The sequence below is a fragment of the Erythranthe guttata genome, chromosome 4 (assembly GCF_056151865.1).
Source record: "Erythranthe guttata isolate IM_541 chromosome 4, IM_541, whole genome shotgun sequence".
Classification (NCBI taxonomy): domain Eukaryota; kingdom Viridiplantae; phylum Streptophyta; class Magnoliopsida; order Lamiales; family Phrymaceae; genus Erythranthe; species Erythranthe guttata.
Genome location: NC_142536.1, coordinates 10,492,781 through 10,515,916, shown reverse-complemented (window position 1 = coordinate 10,515,916; position 23,136 = coordinate 10,492,781). Strand labels below are relative to the sequence as shown.

The 23,136-nt window shown below is 35.0% G+C and overlaps 1 protein-coding gene and 1 non-coding gene across 2 annotated transcripts; both read right to left on the bottom strand.

Moving 5' to 3' along the window:
- Positions 1–9,941: 9,941 nt before the first annotated feature.
- TRNAI-AAU (transfer RNA isoleucine (anticodon AAU)) lies at positions 9,942–10,015 on the bottom strand. Its single transcript has one exon. It is a non-coding gene; the product is annotated as a tRNA-Ile (tRNA).
- Positions 10,016–11,692: 1,677 nt separating this feature from the next.
- Positions 11,693–17,938, bottom strand: LOC105976149 (serine/threonine-protein phosphatase 7 long form homolog). Its single transcript, XM_088817497.1, has 8 exons — positions 17,823–17,938; positions 17,664–17,691; positions 17,562–17,584; positions 17,089–17,167; positions 13,104–14,007; positions 12,908–12,995; positions 12,348–12,800; positions 11,693–12,271 (listed from the first exon to the last, which is right to left on the bottom strand). The coding sequence occupies exons 5-8, from the start codon at positions 13,826–13,828 to the stop codon at positions 11,693–11,695; spliced, it is 1,845 nt and encodes a 614-aa protein (XP_088673623.1). The 5' UTR covers positions 13,829–14,007; positions 17,089–17,167; positions 17,562–17,584; positions 17,664–17,691; positions 17,823–17,938.
- Between the last annotated feature and the right edge of the window lie 5,198 nt (positions 17,939–23,136).

Here is a 23,136-nt window from a genome sequence, read left to right as displayed (position 1 = left end):
ACTGACTCAACCAATGCCCCTCAGAGTGTTGATGAGGATGATGTTCCCTACCAGGATGAGGAAATGCCTGACTTTTCTGGGATGTCCTCTGCTGAGCATGTAGACATTCCCACTGTTGCTGCCCAGTATTTCACTAGGACTGAAGAAACACCCTCAGCTCCACATCCAGATCCTCTGGAAACTCTGGCAGAGGCAGCTGGTTCAATGGATGCATCACCGTCCCAGGTTGAAGAAAAAGAAAAAAATGATGACAGCTGGGAAGTTCCCCTTGCCTCATTCCGCAAAAGATTGCCATCCTCAAGGTCAGACAGTGACTCTTCTGAGGAATCCTCTCAGATGGAAGAAGATGCTGCCCCACATATTGCATCACCTGAGCCAGCATACATCCCAGATGAACTTGAAGACTCCGAAGAAGAGGAATCCTCTGAGGAAGAAGAGCCAGACTTGGATGGGAAGGATCTGTCAACTCCTTTTGAGGTAAACAATGCCTTCAGTCCTACTTTTTATTTTGAATCTGATTCACATGTGAGTCCTCAAATCATGAATTGCCAATTCATTGAGGAAAATAAAATTTCCAAGGATGAGTTTGATAGACATAGCATCACTACTTTTCTTGATCAAAGAAAAATTCTCCAAACTTTGGCAAAGTTTTTGTGCGAAATTCCATTTTCTCCTTTTCTCACAAAATTATCAACTCTCATTTACAAACTTCTACTGTGATTGATGAGGATAATTATAATCACTGAGGTTTGTAAAACTCTTTTTGGCAATCGTTTAAAATGTTGGCCTGCTCACCCCAGAAAATTCAAAGTTTCTCAACTCACTGCATTTTATTCTGTCTTGTACAGACTCACATTGATGAATAGGATTTCATCCAAAAATTTCTCTGTGGTTACTAAACCTCATGTAGTACTCATGTACAAATTGGGGATGGGATTACCAGTTGATTTTGGCAAATTTTTCTTTAATAATATAGGTCATCTTGCCCAGAAAATTTCTTCCTCCACTCATCTTCCTTATCCTTCTCTCATCTACTCCATTCTACTTTCTCAAAATTTGGGCCAAGATGAATCAGAATATCTTCACAATCCACTTGGCATGATCACTGTTTCTCAAAATTTTCTAAAAGCTCCTCATGTCCAAGATCTTCCCTTGAATGGAGATAATTTCCTCTCAACAGAATCAGGTCAAAATAATCTTGGTACTGAAGGTGTTGCTCCTCATGTTGACAACATCCCTGACATTCTTGTTTCTATTCATAGAGATCTCTTGTTACAACAGCTTACTCACTCTCTAGCCCAGATTACCTATCACCAGTCCATGGTGGAAATGCTTCGAAAAACTCTTTCTGATCAAAAAGGGGGAGAAAAAGCTAATCATGCTAGTCATGAAGTTGAAGCAGGGGCTTCTCATCCTTTGGATGCCAGAGGCAGAGAGCAAGGAGTTAATGATTAAGGAGCAAAGCATGAGGGTGAAGCTCAAGGAGCAGAGGAAAGCAGTAGATACAGTGCTAGTGATGGAGGAGCAGCAGCTGATACTGAGGAGACTTTGGATATTCTAATCTAATTTTTTTTATGAAAAATATTTGATTTTGTTCTGTTTTATTATTCCCTCTGAACTTTTGTTTAGGACTGCATTTTGGTTGTTTATTTTCTTTAAAATTGTGTTGGACTATCTTCGCTGAATTTGTTTTGAATTGATCGTTCAATATTTTATTTATTATCAAATTCAGGGGAAGTTCAAGCAATGTCTCAGGGGGAGTTTTAACTAAAATTGAGTTTTGATCAGAAAGTTAAAAAGGGGGAGTTTGAAACACGTGGGTTTTCCACAAAAGTATTTTTAACTCTCTTACTTTCAAACTAAATTTTAGTTATGACTTAATGGGCTAAGTGTTATGACTTAGTGGGCTAAGTAGTGCTTAGTGGGTTTAATTGTGGATATTTTTCTAACTTCTTAACTAACCCACTAACCCATTTTCTTGAGTGCTCTTGTAGTTGGTTTTCTTGCAGATCATGGGCTGAGAAGTGGAAGCTTGGAAAGTCTATAAATACCAAACTCAAGACTCAAGAAAGTAACAGATTTTTGAAGAAACAAAAACCGAGTGCTGAAGATTATTCATGAGAGTTTGAGTGTGTTTCTAGAATCTGTTGTACGTACTCCTCACGAGTACATTCTGTGAAATCTAGAACTTTTAATATGTTTCTTTTTGTTTCTTGATTTGAATGTAAGAATGATCATGAGAATGACTCATTCATAAGGAAGAAGTTTTCGTACATCTTCTATTTGTATTCTTGGAATACTGTTTTTTTAATATAATTTTTCCGTCCTATAAAGGGCAAGTTCACAAGTTTTTACTTGTGAGCATTTTTATATCTGAGTATTGTCTTTATATATTTATATTTCCGCTGCATGTTTTCTCAAGTTTTTATATCTCATGTTTTCTCTGTATTAAACGAATTCAGGACCATAAATTCTTTCATATTGCTTTGTAATTTCTGGAATTATATTTATATGTATCTAAGCCCGTCTATTCTTAGTATTTATCATTAAAGCGACCAATAGATTATTATAATACTTTTGAAACCCAAACCATTATTATTTATGTACGATTTAGGCACAAAAATTAAATAAAAAATATGGCGTAAATTTCCCCATATAGTTCAATAAACGAATTGTAATCAAAGCTCATAGTATTACATAAAAATAAAAATAATAAAAAGCAATATGTTTATATTAATAGAAAACCGATTTAGTTAAAATGTATAAACATTTGAGCTTTAGGTATAATAAAAAACTACTAAGGGAGATACTCCAATATCATGTTAATTGTCATCAACCAAATTCACCGTGATGACATTATTGTTAACGTTGTACTCAAATGAGTACGTGTTCCCAACCACCATCTTATGCTTGATGACCAATGTTTGCCAACATGTCGACACTTCAAATCTTTTGGTGCGATAATTACCCCTAACGTACAGGGTTATCATGTTTGATGGTTCCACTCCTTATGCCATGTTGATATATGTTATTTCCGTGAAACCAGACACATTAGCAAAATCTACGGGGTTAATCTGCATCGGTTAATAATTATATTCTTAATTCAAATAATATGATTTTATTTCGTTGGAAAAGGAATAAATCTGTTGATTAATTTACCACTCTCGACTTATTGGACTTTGTCGTCGTTTTGTCAAACTTTATTGCATCGATGATGTACTCCTCATAAATGTGGTTGTCGACATCTTCATTGGCAATTCCATCATCTTCGTCGTTATTTGGTTTTTCATGGTAGTCGTGAATCATTTCTTGTGATGCATCATGTTCTAGCACTAGCTAACAAAACAAATAAGGGTATATATCAAAGTAACTACATTCAATTATTGCATAAATGATTGGATTTCACGGTATCAATGTGTAAGGGTGAAGATGTGTATACCTTTATTAACTTCAACATTTTGTCCATTCCCACATGTATTATAAACATAATTATATTACTGTAGTTGACGATAATATTACTGTCGTTACAGTAATATTATCCCTCGTGCACTTGGAGAAATCGTGTCTGACATGTCCAGAGCATGTGCTGAACTCCACTACCATTTTAATGAATTCACTCAAAAGAGTAAAGACAGTCAACAGATAAAGAGAGAGAGAGAAAAAAAATAAAAAAAACCTATTAGCACCAAGATTTCTGTATTTATGGGAAAACCCACAAACTTCATCAGGAATGCATATTTACATATTTTATTTACTTACAAAACAATGCAGGGCAGGCACAAGAAATGAGTGTTTTCCGTGTGTGTGTGTGTTTTGACCAAAACGAAGGGAAGTGAATCAGTTATAGTCAATCTGGACATCAGTCAACGATAACAGATACTATTCACTTAATATGTGATTATAATTTGCAGTCAATTCAATCAAAATTAATTACTTCCTAAAATTATTACTGGGATTTTGCAGATTAACTTTCTAATTGAATCTTCAATATCAATTAATTTGCAATCGAATATCAACATCGTTTCTAAATCATTACAATAATATTTACTTCAAAAAATAATATGAACAAACACTACCATGACTAAGTATATATATAAATCAAAAGAATATTAATGTATTATATTGCAGCAGAAAAAAGAAAAAAGAAAATGGCCTCTTCTTCTTCTTCATACAAGTACTTGTTGTTGTTGTTTGTGTTGGCATTAATTGTTTCACCAACATTTATTTCATCAGCGGATCTAATAACCGATATCTGCTCAAAGACAAATGATCCAACATATTGTTTCAAGTTTGTGAAGCCTCTGTACCAACAAGGTACAACCACCCCAATCGATTTTGCGAATGCCGTTATTCAGGCAAGCAAAACAGTGTTGTACCTTGTGTACGAGGATATCCTTTACCGTGAAATGCAAACATCTAAATCAAATCCAGTACTGAGTAGTCAGTATAAAGAGTGTGAGTACCAGTACGTATATGCATTGAGTCTACTTAATCGATGCCAATCCATAAGTGATCTAACAAACTCCAAGAAGCTCATGATTGATCTATCACTAACTGCTTTAAGAGAGATTCGAAGTTGTGATTTGAATTTCATACCAATCGGGAGCGAGCCTCCTGATTTCAAGACCCTTCATCAGAATTCTATTAATGTTTGTGACATTGTTTTGTCTTTAACTCATACTTTAGCTGCTTCAGGTGAGCCGGGATTTAATTAATTTTTTTATATATTGGTACTGCGACATTAATTAATAATACAATTTCTTCATCTAGTGGAGAATTATTTCTTCGGTTATGATGATATCAAAGAACCTGCAGGAGTCAATTAGCTACTAATTTCATTTATTATTTATTATATAAGAGAAGAGAAAAAAGAAGGAATAGTCTCATGCAAATAAGTATATGCAATTCACAACACACATACACACACACACGGAAAAAAAAAAGTGTTTTAATTTGTAGTGATGACCAAAATGAAAGGGAAGTTGATGAAGCCCCTTTGGACGAATTTATGTATTTGTGTGTGTTTGTGATGTGTGTGTTCTTCGATGGGGAAAGCTGAGAGAGAGAGATCTACTGTGTGTTTCTGGTGTTGTGTGTAACTAGACGTGGCGAAATAATCGCTCTAAATGCTTGGGCGAGGTGAAATTTTTTGAACGAGACTACTCCCCCTAATTCATAGCGAGAAGTGCGAATTAACTAGTCGCGGACTCGCGGTGAAGTAATTTTTTTTTAGATCTTCGTTTTATTATCTCGCCTTTGAATACTTACGGCCTTAATATATGCGAGGTCACTCCCAACCGTGCCTTTTTATTGGTGCGACGTCACCTCCGGCCCCAACTTGCGTTTTGGTGCGGGATCACGGTTGACCCCGCCCTTTAATTGATGCGAGGTCATTTTTTACACCGGCTTGCTTTTTGGTGCAGAGTCACGTTTGACCCCGGCTTTCGATTGATGCTAGGTCACCTCCAACACCGGTTAAATTATGTCTAAATTAAATTATATCTAGTCTTGCAAGACAAGTCATGTAAATAAATATCAATTAACTATTGACCAATAGTATTTTTTTCAAGTTATAAAAAGATAAATATCAATTTAAAGAGAGTCAATCAAATCGCGCCACGTCATCAAAAAGACTTTATGTAGGACTCTTATTCTACCACTATAAATAGGGACCCGCCCTACACAATTCAAAACACAACTCAAGAAGAAGAAAAACCATTGGAGAAAATTCTCTCCACAATATTCAAGTCATCTTCATCAAATTCAAGTCGTTCTTCATCAATATCAAGTCGTTCTTAATCAAATTCAAGGCGTTCTTCATCAAATCGAGGGCGTTCTTCAACAAATCAAGCTCGGAGGAAGATTGAAGGGCCAAATCCATCAAGAACTCCAAGATCTTCAAGTCAAAGGTAGTCAAAGTTCAGCGTTCGATCCGAGATTCAAGTCGCAATACCCTCGGAAACGTTATTCAAGTTCAAAATCAAATCCGGAGAAGATCAAGTCAACGACCCATCTCCGAAATTCCAAGTCAACATATATTGTTCTTGAGAAAAGAATCACAGGATTAAATTAGAGTCTGTAACTCGCAATATTTTATTTTAATTCAAATTATATGTGTGCCAGTTTTTCTTGTTTGTTTAAATCGTAGATAAGAATTTGTTGCTACAAATTTTGGCACGCCCGATGGGACATCTCTACCTCTTATCTCTTCCCTCTCTGGAAGATCCTCGAAGTGTTGCAGTAACTGCTAGACGTTCGCAATGAAGACTGCTACTTCAGATTCATCAAGTGTGGGCTTAGTTATACGGAGTATGGCTAAGAAGATGCAAGCATCCTCTGAGACTAACTCGACGCCCCAAACTATTCAGAAAGGCTTACCACCTCTTGTCAACACAAGCGCATACATAGAAGGTTTAAAACGAGAGATTTCACAACCCACGCCTCATTCAACATTAAGCTACTCAGAGCTGGCATCCAACATGACAACAAACGCTACAACCATAGATGAGCAAACTGCAAGTTTAACAAAGGCCATTGAGGGACTCGCAAAGCATGTTCAACAACGAGATTCTCAAATTTCCAAGTTGATCAACAAGATGGACAAACCCGGTGCTAGTCAAGCTGTGGAGAATCAGATAGAGGTTCAAGACGAAGTCGAGACATCCACAAAGCACCAGCCAGTTTAAAACAAGAAGTCTCTAGCTCAAGAACTTCAAGTTTCTCCCGAAAGGCTGATTCATGTAGATCATGTGATGACGCTGATCAGTGGAGCTATCAAAGACAAGTTGGAAGGAAGCTCGAAGTCGCCATCAACCTATGTCAAGACATACACGCAAAGGATTGATGATCTAAAGATGCCAATGGTCTATATACCTCCAAAGTTTCAACAATTTGACGGCAAAGACAACCCCAAGCAACATGTGGCACACTTCATTGAGACATGCAAATCGGGACATACGGAGATCGCCTCGTCAAGCAATTCGCCTGATCGCTCAAAGACAATGCGTTTGATTGGTACATTGATTTGGGGGCAAACTCTATTGATAGTTGGAAGCACTTAGAGGAAGAATTTATCAACCGCTTTTACATTACTCGAAGAACAGTCAGCATGATTGAGCTCACCAATTCCTTCGAATGGATGAAGGAACCTGTCATCGACTACATCAACCATTGGAGAAATTTGAGTCTTAATTGCAAGGATCGACTGCCTGAGACATCAACTATTGAATTGTGCATCTAGGGAATGCAATGGGGACTCCAATATATCCTTCAAGGAATTGAACCTAAAATTTTTGAAGAGTTGGCCACTCGAGCACATGATATGGAATTGAGAATATTTGCAAATGGAGTTGAAGAACCTTCATCCAATAGTCGTATCAGCTCAATGAAGAATATGTCGAACAAGAACAAGAAAATCATGACAATGGGGGCAAGTCTTTTGATGAAACAACATCCTATGCAATATGACAAGTCAAATCAAATTAAGTACTCCTTGACACGAGTTTAAAAGGTCTATATGTCCTAATGAAGTACTCCTTGACACGAGTTTAAAAGGTCTACATGTCTGAATCAAACGAAATACTCCTTGACACGAGTTTAAAAGGTCTACATGTCCAAACCAAATGAAGTACTCCTTGACACGAGTTTAAAAGGTCTACATGTCCAAATCAAATGAAGTACTCCTTGACACGAGTTTAAAAGGTCTGCATGTCCAAATCAAATCAAGGCTCCATGATACGAGCATAAACTATCTACATATTCAAATCAAATCAAGGCTCCTTCGTACGAGCATAAACTATCTACATATCCAAGTCAAATCAAGGCTCCTTGATACGAGCATAACCTATCTATATATCCAAATCAAATCACTTGATAAGAGCATAAACCATCTACATATCCAAGTCAACTGAGCGCTCCTCGATACGAGCATAAACTTTCTATATGTCCAAATCCAAATCAAGGCTCTTTGATACGAGCATAAATTATCTACATATTCAAATCAAGTCAAGGTTTCTTGATACGAGAATAAACTATCTATATATCCCCAAATCAAGTCAAGACTCCTTAATACGAGCATAAACTATCTACAAATTTAAGTTAAATGCTCCTTCAACACGAGCTTAAACTATATATATTTCTCCTTGTCCACATGAGTATAAACTGTGCACGACATCCCTCAAAATGATATATTTTGAATTACGTTATGACTTGATCCCTTTATAGGGTACGTACGCAACTTAGAATTTCTCTAAGTTCAGTCATGATTTCAAAGATGTATGTGCTTTGCTAGATCAAGCTACAATTGAAGTTAAGCAATTATCGAGATTGATTCACTCCAAGACGCATTGTCTGTGCACAAGTATCGAGAAGACATTTGTAAACGCATATAATTAATTAATTGGTTAATTAAATTAGCCAAATAAATTGTGTCTAAATTAAATTATATCTTGTCTTGCAAGACAAGTCATGGAGATAAATATCAATTAATTCTTGGCCAATTGTATTGTTTCTTCTCTTCCAAGTTATAAGATATAAATATCAATTTAAAGAGAGCCAATCAAATCGCGCCACGTCATCAAGAAGACTTTATGTAGGACTCTTATTCTACCAATATAAATAGAGACCCGCCCAACACAATTCAAAACATAACTCAAGAAGAAGAAAAACCGTAGGAGAAAATTCTCTCTACAATATTCAAGTCATCTTCATCAAATTCAAGTCGTGCTTCATCAATATCAAGTCGTTCTTCATCAAATTCAAGGCGTTGTTCATCAAATCGAGGGCGCTCTTCAACAAATCAAGATCGGTGGAAGATTGAAGGGCCAAATCCATCAAGAACTCTAAGATCTTCAAGTCAAAGCTCATCAAAGTTCAGCGTTCGATCCGAGATTCAAGTCGCAAGACCCTCAGAAACGTTATTCAAGTTCAAAATCAAATTCGGAGAAGATCAAGTCAACGACTTGTCTCCGAAATTCAAAGTCAACATATATTGTTCTTGAGAGAAGAATCAGAGGATTAAATTAGAGTCTGTAAACCGCAATATTTTTTTTAATTCAATAAATTATATTTGTGCAAGTTTTTCTTGTTTGTTAAATTGCAGATAAGAATTTGTTGCTACACCCGGCTTACGTTTTGGTGCAGGGTCACATTTGACCCCGGCTTTTGATTTGTGCGGGGTCGATTCTGAACCCGGCTTTTGATTTGTGTTGATCGCTACCTTCCTGAGATGATTATCAAGATATCCATCTGGTGACAAAAGACCTCTTGAATTTTCCTTGTTCTTGCTCAATATACTCCGAGAAATCCAATTAACAATTAGTATACAATCTAGCATCAGCGAAACATTTGCATTTCAATTTAATGACCAAAATGTGGTAAAGATATATAATTGTGCTCACATACATATATGAATCCCCAATAAATAAATTGAGTATGCAGATGCATCATCACAATTCACACCTGCATCAGAACACACCCATTTGAACTTTTTGCATCTTTAAAATCAGATCCAAAGGGCACGCATTTCAAGCAAATGCAATATTCAATTTTGCCACAGTGGCATTTTTCATCCCTCTAACAAAATGCATCAAACTAGAAAAGCCTTAACACACTATAATAGGAATAATGTGACAAATAAAATGTAGATAGCATAAAATTCCAGTTATGATTAGCTGAGTCGTCTTTGTAATCCTACAAATTACAGTCATGCCTTCACAAATATGTCATATACACAAAAATATAAGTAACCCAGCAATACCCACATTTTATAATCTATGGGATATTGTTATTGCACTCTTTGAAGGGTAAAAATAAATAGAGAATTTAATTCATCATTTGACATTTGTAATATAAATAACATTTTTGACATTTGTAATATAAATAACACTTCAAAAGACGAAAATGTATTAGTAATTTATCCAATTCTCAAAAGGTAGTAATAATGGCCCATGCAGGTCTCGAACCTGCGACCTTCGCGTTATTAGCACGACGCTCTAACCAACTGAGCTAATGGGCCTTTTGATGTGTGATTATAACATTAGCATATTGATCATTCCAACTATTTCATAGCTTTAATTGCCTCCATAAATATTATTGTGCCAAGTGCTTACCAACAGACTACCTTATCATATAAACAAAAAACTAAGAAAATTGAACTAAGTTTTCTATTTTATCATATGATCTATTTCCTTATTCACATCGTATTAATATTTGGATCATGTAAGAATTCATTTTGGTTTTTAATTAATGTTAAGGAGTTCATCTAAAAAAAGGTTAAATACAAATTGCTCCTATATACTATCAATATTGCCGCTATAAAATGTGACAATGTGGCTCTTGCCGTCAAGCCATGTTAGAGAATCCGTCTATTTCTAGAGTTGACCGGTCATTGCATTATTTGTTAGACAATTTCGGACGAAAATACGCCTTTCGTTGTGTATAAAAGGTGTGCCTTTTTCTTTCTCTGCGGTACTCAATTTACTCCCAGTTTTTTTGGGCTCACCTCAATATTTTTTTTAATAGGGACATGCCAAAACTATTCTGCACCATTTGAGAAAAGCTCATTCCTTCAATCACCCATTTTTCCAATTATGCTCGTGCCACCTCATCAACACTATCACCAATTATGTCCATGCCACCTAATCAGCCGTTTTTTTTTTTTTTTTTAAATGTAGTTTTTTTTTCCTTTCGTTTTTTAACTTTTTTTTCTCTATTAGGTATATTACTCGACTATGAGATATAAGCATAGTCGATTAAGAAAATGACTATTAAAAATAAATAAAAAACACAACTATGTAAAAACGAAAATCGACAATATTTTTACATAACAAATAATCTATATATTATATAAAAAGATGATCTACGCCCTCTTTGAATGACATGTGGCAAATTCCTATGTTATTTTCTCAAATCGCTTAGTTGGCACGCAATTGATGATGTGTAATACTCAATTGCTTATTAGCCATTTTAATCTTGGTATGTTTTTAAGTTCTTTCCTATTTAACATTTGCACATTCATTTAAAAATTGCCACATATACATATTCTTTTAGAATTTTACATTTTAAAAAGTAAAAAAAAAATATTATTTCACTTAATTAATTTTTCAAAAAACGTAATATGCTTATTTTTTTCGTTATTTTGTTTAAATTTGTAATTAAAAGAATTATGTTAATAAATTTGTGGTTTGAATATAATATTTACACACACACACATACACACACACACACACACACACACACACACACACACATATATATATATATATAGGGTCATTTATATAAATGGTGTAATAGTAAAAGTCATTAACAAAAATGGTGTGGTTTTTTTTCGAATTTATGAAAGTGGCGTAAAACTCCACTCCTAGAGGCGATTTCTACCAAAAATCTGACAAGGCAGAAATCGCCTCTAGGAGATGTGATTTTGTTTTGTTTTTTTTTTTTTTAATCCATATATATATATATATACATATATATATATATACATATATATATATATATACATATATATATATATATACATATATATATATATATATATATATATATATATATATATATATATATATATATATTAATTTTTTTTTCTAAATTAAGAATTTAAAATTTAACGTCATACATAATTAAATAAAAATTAGATAAATGTAAGAATACATAGATATCAAACACACAATGTCAACTACTAAAAACAAGAGCATCAATGACGTCCGAGATGTCCACTGGTCCCACATCTAGGTGGACGCCTGTTTCTACGCACTCTTCCCCCTGGTTCTTGCGCAATATCCTCTTCAATAGCGTCGGCAACATAGTTATCGGTAGAATAACTTTGAGGTGATTGGAGGTGATAGGGAACGAGAGAAACATTGAAATGCCTATGTGTAGGCTGGTCACCTTGGTAATATCCTAAACTGAGATCCAAAAATTCACTACCTGAATACATGTTCATGGCAGGCTGGTATGGAGTTGCTGGTGTCGGAATATAAACATCACCAGGAGAACCGGGATAAGTACCGGGCTCATTTCGAAGTGTGGATGGGCCGGCCTCATCTCGATATGAGGAAGGACCGGCATAATCTCGGTACGTGGAAGGACCGGTCACATCTTCATCTCGGGAGGTGAAATCATTCATTTCTCTTGTAGACCTTTGAGTGCGGTCGTGAGTTCTCATTCTTCCTCCATCTGAGGCACCCATAGAAGGCATCCCGGTCCTGTTGAGCATATTGATCATAGGCTGCATTTCTGGCATATTGGTGTTCATTGAGGCTAGTCGAGTAGCCTGAAAAAAATTATAAAATAAGTTATAGAAATCGAGTAGTTGTATGTAATTGCATTAGTGACATAAAATTACGTACCACCAAATTCATAATTGTCCGATCTCCAGTTTGAAAACCAATGCTCGTCAAATCGTCAATCGGTGATATAAAACGACGAGTGTGCTCATCATACCATGCCTCATAACAATCCTTTGTATCTTGTCCATTGATTGGTTGAAATGGGACGACAGTCTGAAATCTTTGTTGCCATTTAGCAACATATGTACTCAAATACTCGCTCCAATCCAGACCCGATCGACCTTGACGAGTCAAATCATATAATTTGTTGGAAATAACAACATCTGCAGGATGTGACGGAATTGGCTGGACCATCCCGAACTGTCGTAATACTCTCTCCGGACGATGCATCTCCACTCGTGAATAACAAATAAGTGGACAACTAGACATCCAAAGTAATGGTGAAACAATCGTCGAATCTGAAGCCAATTCTTGGTACTCAACATCATTGGTGTTATATGGCATCCAAATGAACTGTAAAAAATATTAGGACATTGCGAATATTATCAACATCATTATCAACAACATTATCAACAATATGGAAAAAAAATATTATCAACATTATTAGCAAATTCACGAACCTGGTTTGGCAACATTTGATCAAGCATTGTTCTATATATGCGAACTGAATGACTAGCGGTGTGAACATAACTCAAAGGATGCAACCAACTGCAATGTGTTATGCAAAATACGTATATTAAAACAATGCATATATTAAGTGTAGAGTTAATTGAAAGATTTGAAATTATATGGAATCAGTTATAGTTAGAGTATTACCGTGCACCATATGGAGGTACTGGAAATACATCATCCGCATTTAGTTGAAGCACCGTAATTGGATCGTAATCTCTAAGCGGTTTTGGTATTGGTGCTATATGGCGAATTCTCGTCCATGCCCACAACTGTAGTAGCTGCATCGGACCTCCAACAACATCCCTACGCTCTCCTCGAAGTGTCGCCTTGCATAGCTCGTGATACAATACCGCCAATGCGGCACTACCCCAACTATATGAACGAACTGCATCGATGTCCTCAAAATGCTTCAAATACATCAAAGGTATAGCATTTCCGGTGCTATCCGGAATCATAATCCCACCAAATAGCATGAATGCCAATGCTCGAGTAAATTGAGCAACACGTACATCTGAACTTTGATCGTTGACAGAATTGTCAACCAAGTAGTTTGTAAGGGCCAAAACCTTTAATTTCCCTCCCCTAAGATAATTAGGTTCTGGACGAAAACCTAATAAGGCCTCACAATAGTCGATCCAAGCAGTTGTACAATACGTATAATCAGTACCGATGACTGGAATCCCATCTATAGGTAGGCCCCACAATAAAACAATATCTTGCAGAGTAATTGTCGCCTCACCGACGCGAAAATGAAAGGTGTGTGTCTCCTCTCGCCATCTCTCGATCAAAGCAGTTATGAGATGAAAATCAACCTTCATGCGTCTACACCGATATACGCCATAAAATCCCATTGTATATATCAATTGCATCACTCGAGGATGAGGAGCACACCCGCCGGGAATAAGGTCCAAACACCATGATCAGCGCGTCTAGCACGCACAACATCGTCGATATTTGCCTCGCCCAAATCACTTGATCTATGTCGACCTTGTAGACGTAGCAATGAAGTATTGCGAGGGCCATATACCTCCTTCATCAGTGCATCCATCTAACAAAATAATTAAATAAAAAATATTAGACATACAATAAACATATATTATAAAATCATATTAGACATAAATATATTAGACATGTAATAAACATATTATAAAGATATATTAGACATACAATAAACACATATTATAAAAACATATTACATATAAAGATATTATGCTTAATAAACACACAATCTATTACAATAAGCGAACATACGCTAGCGCACACAATGTTTCAAAAATAGTTAAACATAGCCTTAATGAACACACAAAGTTTCGCAAATAATTAAACAGAGACATAATCACTACACAATCTTCTTGCTTAAACATTTTCATTTCGTCTTGCTTGTTGTCTCGCACGTGTTTGCGGTATATCCATTTCATTTGTATAACGAGTAGAACGTCTTCTGCCAACTCGTGTTGCGTGACGCAATGTCGGATCGTGGAATAGTTGAAAATCAGCATCCTCCCAATAAGCTTCGCTTAAAAGAGGATGAAACACTCCATTGTATGTAGAGGAATAGTGAGAAAGGCTATAGTACTTGTGCACAAAGGCCGAGGCATCCAAATGATAATCACGACAAACGTGTTGGACATGAGAGCACGGGATCCCGAATTCACACCACTTTCCACATGTGCATTCTCTTGTTCTAATGCTCACGGAATGTGTGTTGTTTCCACCTCCGGCCGTAGAGGCCCTTGATATTACTCAGCCGATTGGAGTTGTTGATTAAACATCCATGTAACATGGTCCACTGATTCTTTTTCCCATTTTGTGAACATCGTACGGGCATAATCTGACCATCGTTGTCCTGAACTACGCATTCGTAGATGTTTCGCAACACGAAGCCGAAACATCTTAACGGCATTGTGGAAAGAATAATCAACTATAGCAGTTGGGGGCAGCTTGCGAGCACCTTTCAAGACTCCGTTAATTGCTTCTGAGATATTTGTCGTCTTTTGACCGCAACGCAATCCTCCGTCGTAAACTAAAGTCCATCTCTCTTTGTCAATAGCCATCAAGTAGTTGTACGCCTGAATATTTTTAGATCTAATCTGGTCCATGACTCGATCAAATTTGGTCGTTACATGTACCGACCCAGCCTTCCAACACAAATCTTTCAGCCTGATACTTCTAAAGTGGGAGTTGAAATTCGAACAAATATGTCTGAGACAAAAACGATGGACAAATCGGGTAGGCAATGTCTCAATAGCAGCAAGAATTCCAGGTGCCCCGTCAGAGATTAAACATGTTGTAGTAGTCTCCGCAATCCTCGAAAATATATGTTGGTTTAGCATCGCGAAAAACCAAGTCCATGCACTCGTCGTTTCTTCATCCACTATAGCAAATCCAAGTGGCAGCACTTGTTGATTGGCATCCAAGCACGTGGCAATCAACAACTTGTGTTTGTACTTTGTGTATAGATGAGTTCCATCCACACTAATAACTGTGCGACAGAAGTTGAATCCATCTAGGCATGGCTTGAAGGCCCAAAAGACATACTTGATCACTTTCTGGCTTGGATGATTCATCGGCTTACTCTGCCACTCCACAATCGTTCCGGGATTACTCATTTGCAATGCTTTCATGTACTTGGGTAACTTCGCGACAGAGCTCTCCCAAGTACCAAATATGTTATCCCTGCAACGTCTTAAACTGTACCACGCCTTCTGGTATGAGATTTCAAATCCCAATTCAGTATACACAAGTTGTTTGGCTACTGAAACTTCGCAAGATGGTTTTTCACGAACTGTTTTAACCAATATTGCAGAAATGTAATTCATGTCCAAATTACAATGGTTGGTAGACATTCTGCCCATAACACAAGTGTGATCTCCACCATACTTCGTGATCACCCAATAATGTCTACCGGCTTTCTCCGACCCTCGCAACCACCAACCGCAAGGTGTTCTTTCACTGTTATGTTTGCATTTCACCTTCCAATACGTTGGTTTACTTTCGACCACCTTGTACTCTCGTTTAGCGAACCGAATAGAGTGGTCTTTCACTGCAGCAATGAGTCGTTCTTTACTCTTGAAAATCATCCCTTTTTCAAGAACACCTTCATCGGCATCGTAAAACTTTGACAATCGCCCGTCTGGAATATCAAATGATTCCGCCATCATTTCTTCATAATCCATTGAGTAGAAAGGTATTGGCTCGTACAAGTGAGGTTGGTTTTGGGTTGGTGCAACTGATGGCATATTATGAGGAACATTGGCAACATTCTCACCGTCATCATGGTCATGGTCCCCGTCGACGTTGTCGTAATCTTCTTGATCGGATGGTTCTGAGTCAACAGGAGGATCGACCCCAAAGAAATCTCTCGGTATGTCTGTTAAATCTTCTGTTGGCTCATTTGTATTGGGGTCCCGGATTTCTCTCCTTGTGCTCGTCTCCCCACGATTTCCACCACCAAAATTTGTCGGAGGTGCAGATATTCCAGCACCAAAATTCATAAATTGCATGCTAGAAAATCCTTGTGTGACAGCAACCACTTCCGGACTCAATTGTGAGACTATGTTGTATGGCTCATTCAGATCGAAAGTTAATTGTGGAGGCGGTCCATTATTGTATAATGGGATGGTTTGAACAAAAATGTCCATTGAATCATTCCCTTCTTCCGGATCAAGAAACATTTCCAAATCTTGATCCGTACTAATTTCACACAGCATTGATTTAACCCTATCCCCATACAAGCGAAAAAGTTTTCCCCGAACTTTCAGAGTGAACCTAGTATTGTCTATTTCGAATCGTTCGTACAAGTTCGATAATAGTAGTTGGAAAGAAGTATCCCTTCTAATTCGAAAAATTGCTTTGTGAGGACAATCGTATTCCACCGACCAATCATCTTGAATTATATTACCCCGGATATACACGATTACTTTGACTCGGCTCTTATTAGGTGCCATTAAATTCACCTAATTTTTATGGTGAAAACAAATATAATTAATTAAAAAATTTATTATCAAACAATTAATATTAAAATTCTTTAACCCAAACAACATAATTATACTATGCTAATAATTATACTATACCACATTTTACGCAATGAATAACATGTCATAAATTTTTAAAAAGCACTTTAAAATACCTGAAATTAGTATATGATTAGATGTTAAACAATCCCTTTGTTCTTCGGATACAACTCGATCCTCCCGTTCAATTGCAATCTAACAAAAAAAATAGTACAAGTTGAAAAACAATTCACACAAAAAATTTGAAAACACACACTACTCAATTATATATTATTTTAGGAATTATGCTCCTACCAAAAAACAAGTTGAAAACTAACTACTTTTATAAAAATGGAACTAGAATGTAAAATTACCTAAAATTATCTATATATATTTTATATATTAAACTCACGAATTAAATTTCTATATATATATTTAATTAAATTTTAAGTATAACTTTAAATTAAGCAAACAACATCATTAAATTGGTTCTTTTCTTCAACCCACACACTATGAAATAACTCAACAAATAAAACACGAAAAAAAGTACATTCATTTTTTTACAAATTAAAATGAAAAAATTACATACACTAAACATATTATAACATACCTTCGTATTTTTACTTTCACCTTCTGCAAAAGAAATTAAAATTAGTACAATATTTTGAAAACAAATTAAAAAACGAAAAATTATAAAACTAACTAAACATACCTGTATTTTATAATTTCTTGTTACAAAACTGTAAATAAACAGATTAAGTCAATATAACATTATAATAACAACCCTGTATTTTAAAAACATTAAACAACGTTATTTAAAATAAAAAAGTTAAAAAAGTTGTTAAAGAAAAAATATGGTTTCACAGAATACCTGGGTTGAAAATTCTGTGTTGAAAATTTGTGAAGAAAGAAGAAGAAGATAAAGGAGTAAAAGCAAACCCCCCTCCATTCACCTGCCAACTTAAATGCAAGCCCAACCCCACAACCACCCCCCCCCCCCCCCCCCCCCCCCCCCCCCCCCCCCTCTCGATTATTGCTGACCAAAAAATAAAAATAAAGTGAGGCTGCTTTGCAGCAGCCTTTGCAGCAGCCTTTGAAGGCTTTGGTAGAAATCGCCTCTTGCAGAGGTGTTTTCTGCTTTTGCAGAAATCGCCTCTGCAAAGTGCGATAATAACCCGTCATTTTTTCTAGGGTCTTTTTGCAAAATCTACCCCTGTATAATCTCTAATTGCTAAAAACCCCATCGTGTTAAAAAAATTAGCAAATACCCCCCTATGAAAATAAGTCAAAGCCAAAAACAACCCTAACAGCTCAACGTACATTGCACGCGCGAATAGTGCGAGTAGGAATGTGTATTTTTACTTGAAAACTCGAAAATACCCTCTGAATTTTTTTTAAAAGAAAGAAAAATTCCAATTTTATTTAAATATAAATAACCCAAAAATTTGGATCAAATTGCAATTTTTAAAATTTCTTAAATAAAAAAAAATAACATATATTTTTATGTAAAAGAACAGAGAGAAATTGATCTTCCCCTAAATTTCTTCCCCCTGTTGAAGCGAGAGTGCGGGACCACCTGCACACCACCACCACCACCGGCAATCACCTCGTCAAGCTACCGCCTCCAACAGAGAGAAAGAACATGTCCTCCCTAAAATTCTTCTTCTTCCCCATTGAAATTACCACCACCACCAAACTCACAATACCACCTCCGGCAATCCCCTTTTCACGCCGGTGCCCCTTTCTTCTACCACCCGCCTCCTCCGCTCTTCTCGCCACGCCACAGACACCCTGACCCTCCACCTCCAAATTCTCGAAATTCTTTCCCCGCCCATCTATCTCGACGGTACTGTTGGACCGCTCGCCGGAGAGTGGAAGAGGTGGTTTCATACTGTATATCTTCCCTGTCAGCCGAGATTTGATTGTGGCAAGATATGAGGTATGGACATTATTTTTCCGTAGCGTTGGAGAAGAAGACATGGGTTGGGTTTTGTTGCAATTGATTTTAGCGTTTTGTTAGAGTTTTTTTTTTTTTTAATATTTCTTTTGTAAGGGGTAGTTCAGTCATTTCATAGAAGTCAACATTCAATTTCGAAATAGGGGCTGGTGTGCTTTGCAAAACACTATATAGGGGGTTTTTTGCTAATATTTTTAACACGAGGTGTTTTTCACCAATTAGAAATAACATAGGGGGGTCTGTGCTATTAGCTCTTTTTTCTACACAGCCATCTCGATCGTTCATTTTTTTCCTCTCAATCTCACCCGTTAATCATCAGACTTCTTTAGGCACAATTCCCTAGGATGCCAGAAATCGCCTCTAGGAGTGGAGTTTTACGCCACTTTTATAAATTCGATAAAAAAGACACCATTTTTGTTAATGACTTCTACTATTACACCATTTATATAAATGACCATATATATATATATATATATATATATATATATATATATATATATATATATATATATATATATATATATATATATATATATATATATATATTAAATTCTAAAAATATTATCTTTTTAATATTTTATATTTTTCGAATTATATTTTCAGTCTATATTTTTTTTTTAAATCAGAAAAATCATTGTTTTTATGTATGGATATTCAATTATTTTATATTATGTTTATATTTTTGTATTTTTATGCCTTTTTTAGTATCAATCCTTTAAATATATTGTATTTATAGAATTTCACAAAAATAATTTGAAAATTAATGTTTTTAAATCCGATAGTATAAATAGTATGCTTTAAATACATTGAATTGTAAATGTGAAGGATTTAATATGGGATGGTAATAACTAATAATATCATAAATCTTTATTTTATTTCCATTTTTCAATATCCGATTTTGAATCTAATTTCGCTAATATACTAAAATTATTACAATTGATATTTATTTCCTCATTCACAAAATTTACCTTATTAAGATATTCGCCACAAGTATAATTGCCCACCTCTTACGTCATTTGTCCCCTCCCTCAACATTTGCGGCACTCACTCGAAACTAAAAATCTTTGTAATCCATTCTTCGAACCTTTGTTTTTCTTTTTTTTTTTTGCAGTTTTTTTTTTCTCTTTTTTCCCCCAATTTATATTATGTTTATGCATATTTCATTTAATTATTTTCATATTATCATTTATTATAAGCCTATTTACCTATTTGAAGGTATATTCATCCAACAAAATATTTTTTTTTGTTTGTATTTTTTGAAGATGAACTAGAAGATGTATTTTTTGAGATCAACAACGCGAATATAAAAGAAAATCCGTTTCCTCTAATGAAATCAAAAGGTTGGTAATATGCGTATTAATATTATTATTTTTAATGTATTATATAATGAATATATTATTTACCGTGTTTTTGTTTATCGTTTATTTAATTAATTTGTAGCATAGAATTTATTAATTAGAAAACAAAACTTATTCTGGAATATCAAAGGTTGAAGTGCTATTGATGCGGGGAAGATATATTCGTTCAAGTTCATCCCAACAAAGAACGTGATCGAAGTGATACATTTATATTTATTTTTTTGTGTTTTAAATAGATTTGTATTAAATTTTGTTACGTGAATTTTTTTAATGTATAAACGATTCCGCTATTTAAGGTCGTTTTATTTCGTTTATTTATATGTATTTTTTCTTCTTTTTTTATAAAATAATTGAAATCATGTCAAAAATATTATTTATATATTAATCACGACAACTTCGTATGGAAACAACACTATATACTTAGATCAAATATTTAAGTTTATGTTTTGACTAATATTCCCTATATTTTTTATGTGATTGAAATAATAAAAACAATTGGTACTATGTTATTAGATTCATAAGTTCAAATAATGAAATTTTAGATGACCTAACTTTACCATTTTCACCATTAAATGCATTTGGTACTATATTGGTTTTTCACGTTAGACTTATAATTTCATTATGATGTTTTTGATTTTTGGATTTAGTTTTTTTTTCATATTTTGGATATTATTTTATGACTTGAGTTTGCAATAATTGCTTTCCGATTGTTATGGGCATATGAATTTAATAATATTAAAGTTTTTCATTCGAACATGTTTTGTTAATATCATTAATATTCATACATTTATCTATTTACGGTAAACTGATTAAATTAACATGTATTATTTTAGCATAAATTTATTTTATACCATCTCACAAACTTTTATACATTGCAATGCATTTATATTTTCTTATTTACATTTTTATAGATTTCACATAACACACTTGACCAACTATTATAACATATTCATAACCAATGTGCACCAATTAAATGAATACGGAGCACACAACGGAATGGAGTAACATTCAAAAGTTGTTGATCATAAGCACGGATAGTGGCATCGTAACCAATATTAATCAGTGGCTAAGAACCCGTAATAATGTCTTTTAAAAATAAATGACCAAAGTGATTAAACATAAGTTTCGATCCATGCCATCTCGCAAATTTTCTTCGCTTTGTTGCCGCGTTACTTCTGCTTGCCATGATTTTTAGCAGATTATTATTAAACTCTGGTCTATTATTGAACTCAGGTGTTGCGAGATGAGGTTATGTTCGGATTTTGTGGTATATTCTTTTAAGCCATTTTTTGTTAATTAACCATGTATTGGTTTGTAATTATTGGAATTAATCTTATATGCATACAAGCCCTTACAATGTAATTATTCATCATTAAAGTGGCCGATAGATTAGTATAGTACTTTTATACCCATAATGTTTGAAACACGTGGATTTTTCCACATAAGTGTTTTTAACTTTATTAATTTCAAACTAAATTTTAGTTATGAATTAGTGGGCTAAGTGTTATGACTTAGTGGGCTAAGTAGTGCTTAGTGGGTTTTATTATGGATATCTTTCTAACTTATTATCTAACCCACTAACCCATTATCTTGAGTGCTCTTGTGGTTGATTTTCTTGCATATCATGGGCTGAGTAGTGGAAGCTTGGAAAGTTTATAAATACCAAACTCAAGACTCAAGAAAAGTGTAGATTCAAAGAAACAAAAAACGAGTGGTGAAGTTTATCCACGAGAGTTTTTAGTGTGTGTTTCTATGATCTATTGTACGTACTCCTTACGAGTACATTATTTGAAATCTAGAATTTTTAATATTTCTCTTTTTGTTTCTAGATTTGAATGTAAGAATGATCATGAGAATGATTCATTCATAGGGAAGAAGTTTTCGTACATCTTCCATTTGTATTCTTGGAATACTATTTGTTTAATATAATTTTTACGTCCTGTAAAGAGCAAGTTCACAAGTTTTTACTTGTGAACATTTTAATATCTGAGTATTGTCTTTATATAGTTATTTTTCCGCTGCATGTTTATTTAAGTGTCATAACACTTAAGACAACATCTCTTTATTAAACGAATTCGGAACCATAAATTCTTTCAATTGGTATCAGAGCCAACACTTGACGTATACTAAGTGTTTGTTCCTATTTTCTTTACAGAAACGAATTCGTGATGGATACTCAGATGACTGCTTCTATGCGACCTCCTGTACTTGATGGGACAAACTACACCTACTGGAAAGTCAAGATGAGGGCATACATCAAAGCCATTGATGAGAGAGCCTGGAGATCTATTCTTACTGGATGGAAGCCACCAACAATCACAGATGCGGATGGAGATGTGTTTCCAACACCAGAATTACGGTGGACAGCAGACGATCTATCAAATGCCAATCAAAACTCAAAGGCGCTAAATGCAATATTTAATTCAGTAGATTTAACAATGTTTAAATTAATTTCAGTATGCACTTCTGCGAAGGATGCATGGGAGGTTCTTCAGCTACATTGTGAATGATCAGACAGTGTCAGAAGAACGAAGCTCAGATTACTTTCTTCCAAATTTGAGAGACTAAGGATGGAAGAAACTGAAACAATTTCTCAGTACAATGAGAAACTGATCGATTTAGCTAATGAATTTCAATCCTTAGGTGGTCCTTTGAGCAACGAGACACTGGTGAATAAGGTATTGAGAACTCTTCTAGAAAGATTCAGCATGACAGTTACTGCTATTGAGGAGGCCAAAGACACATCATCTCTACGTCTGGACGATCTAATGGGTAGCCTAAAATCTAGAGAGATGAACTTTGAAGATCAAAGAAAGGAGAAAGGTAAGGCTATCTCAAATGCACTTCAGGCAGAACTAGAAAAGGAAGAA

Coding starts and splice junctions, on each gene's coding strand:
- LOC105976149 (XM_088817497.1), bottom strand. CDS start 13,828: ATGCAATTGATATATACAATGGGATTTTATGGCGTATATCGGTGTAGA. Junction 12,801..12,907: donor ATCAAATGTTGCCAAACCAG/GTTCGTGAATTT, acceptor TATTTTTTACAG/TTCATTTGGATGCCATATAA. Junction 12,272..12,347: donor GGACAATTATGAATTTGGTG/GTACGTAATTTT, acceptor AATTTTTTTCAG/GCTACTCGACTAGCCTCAAT.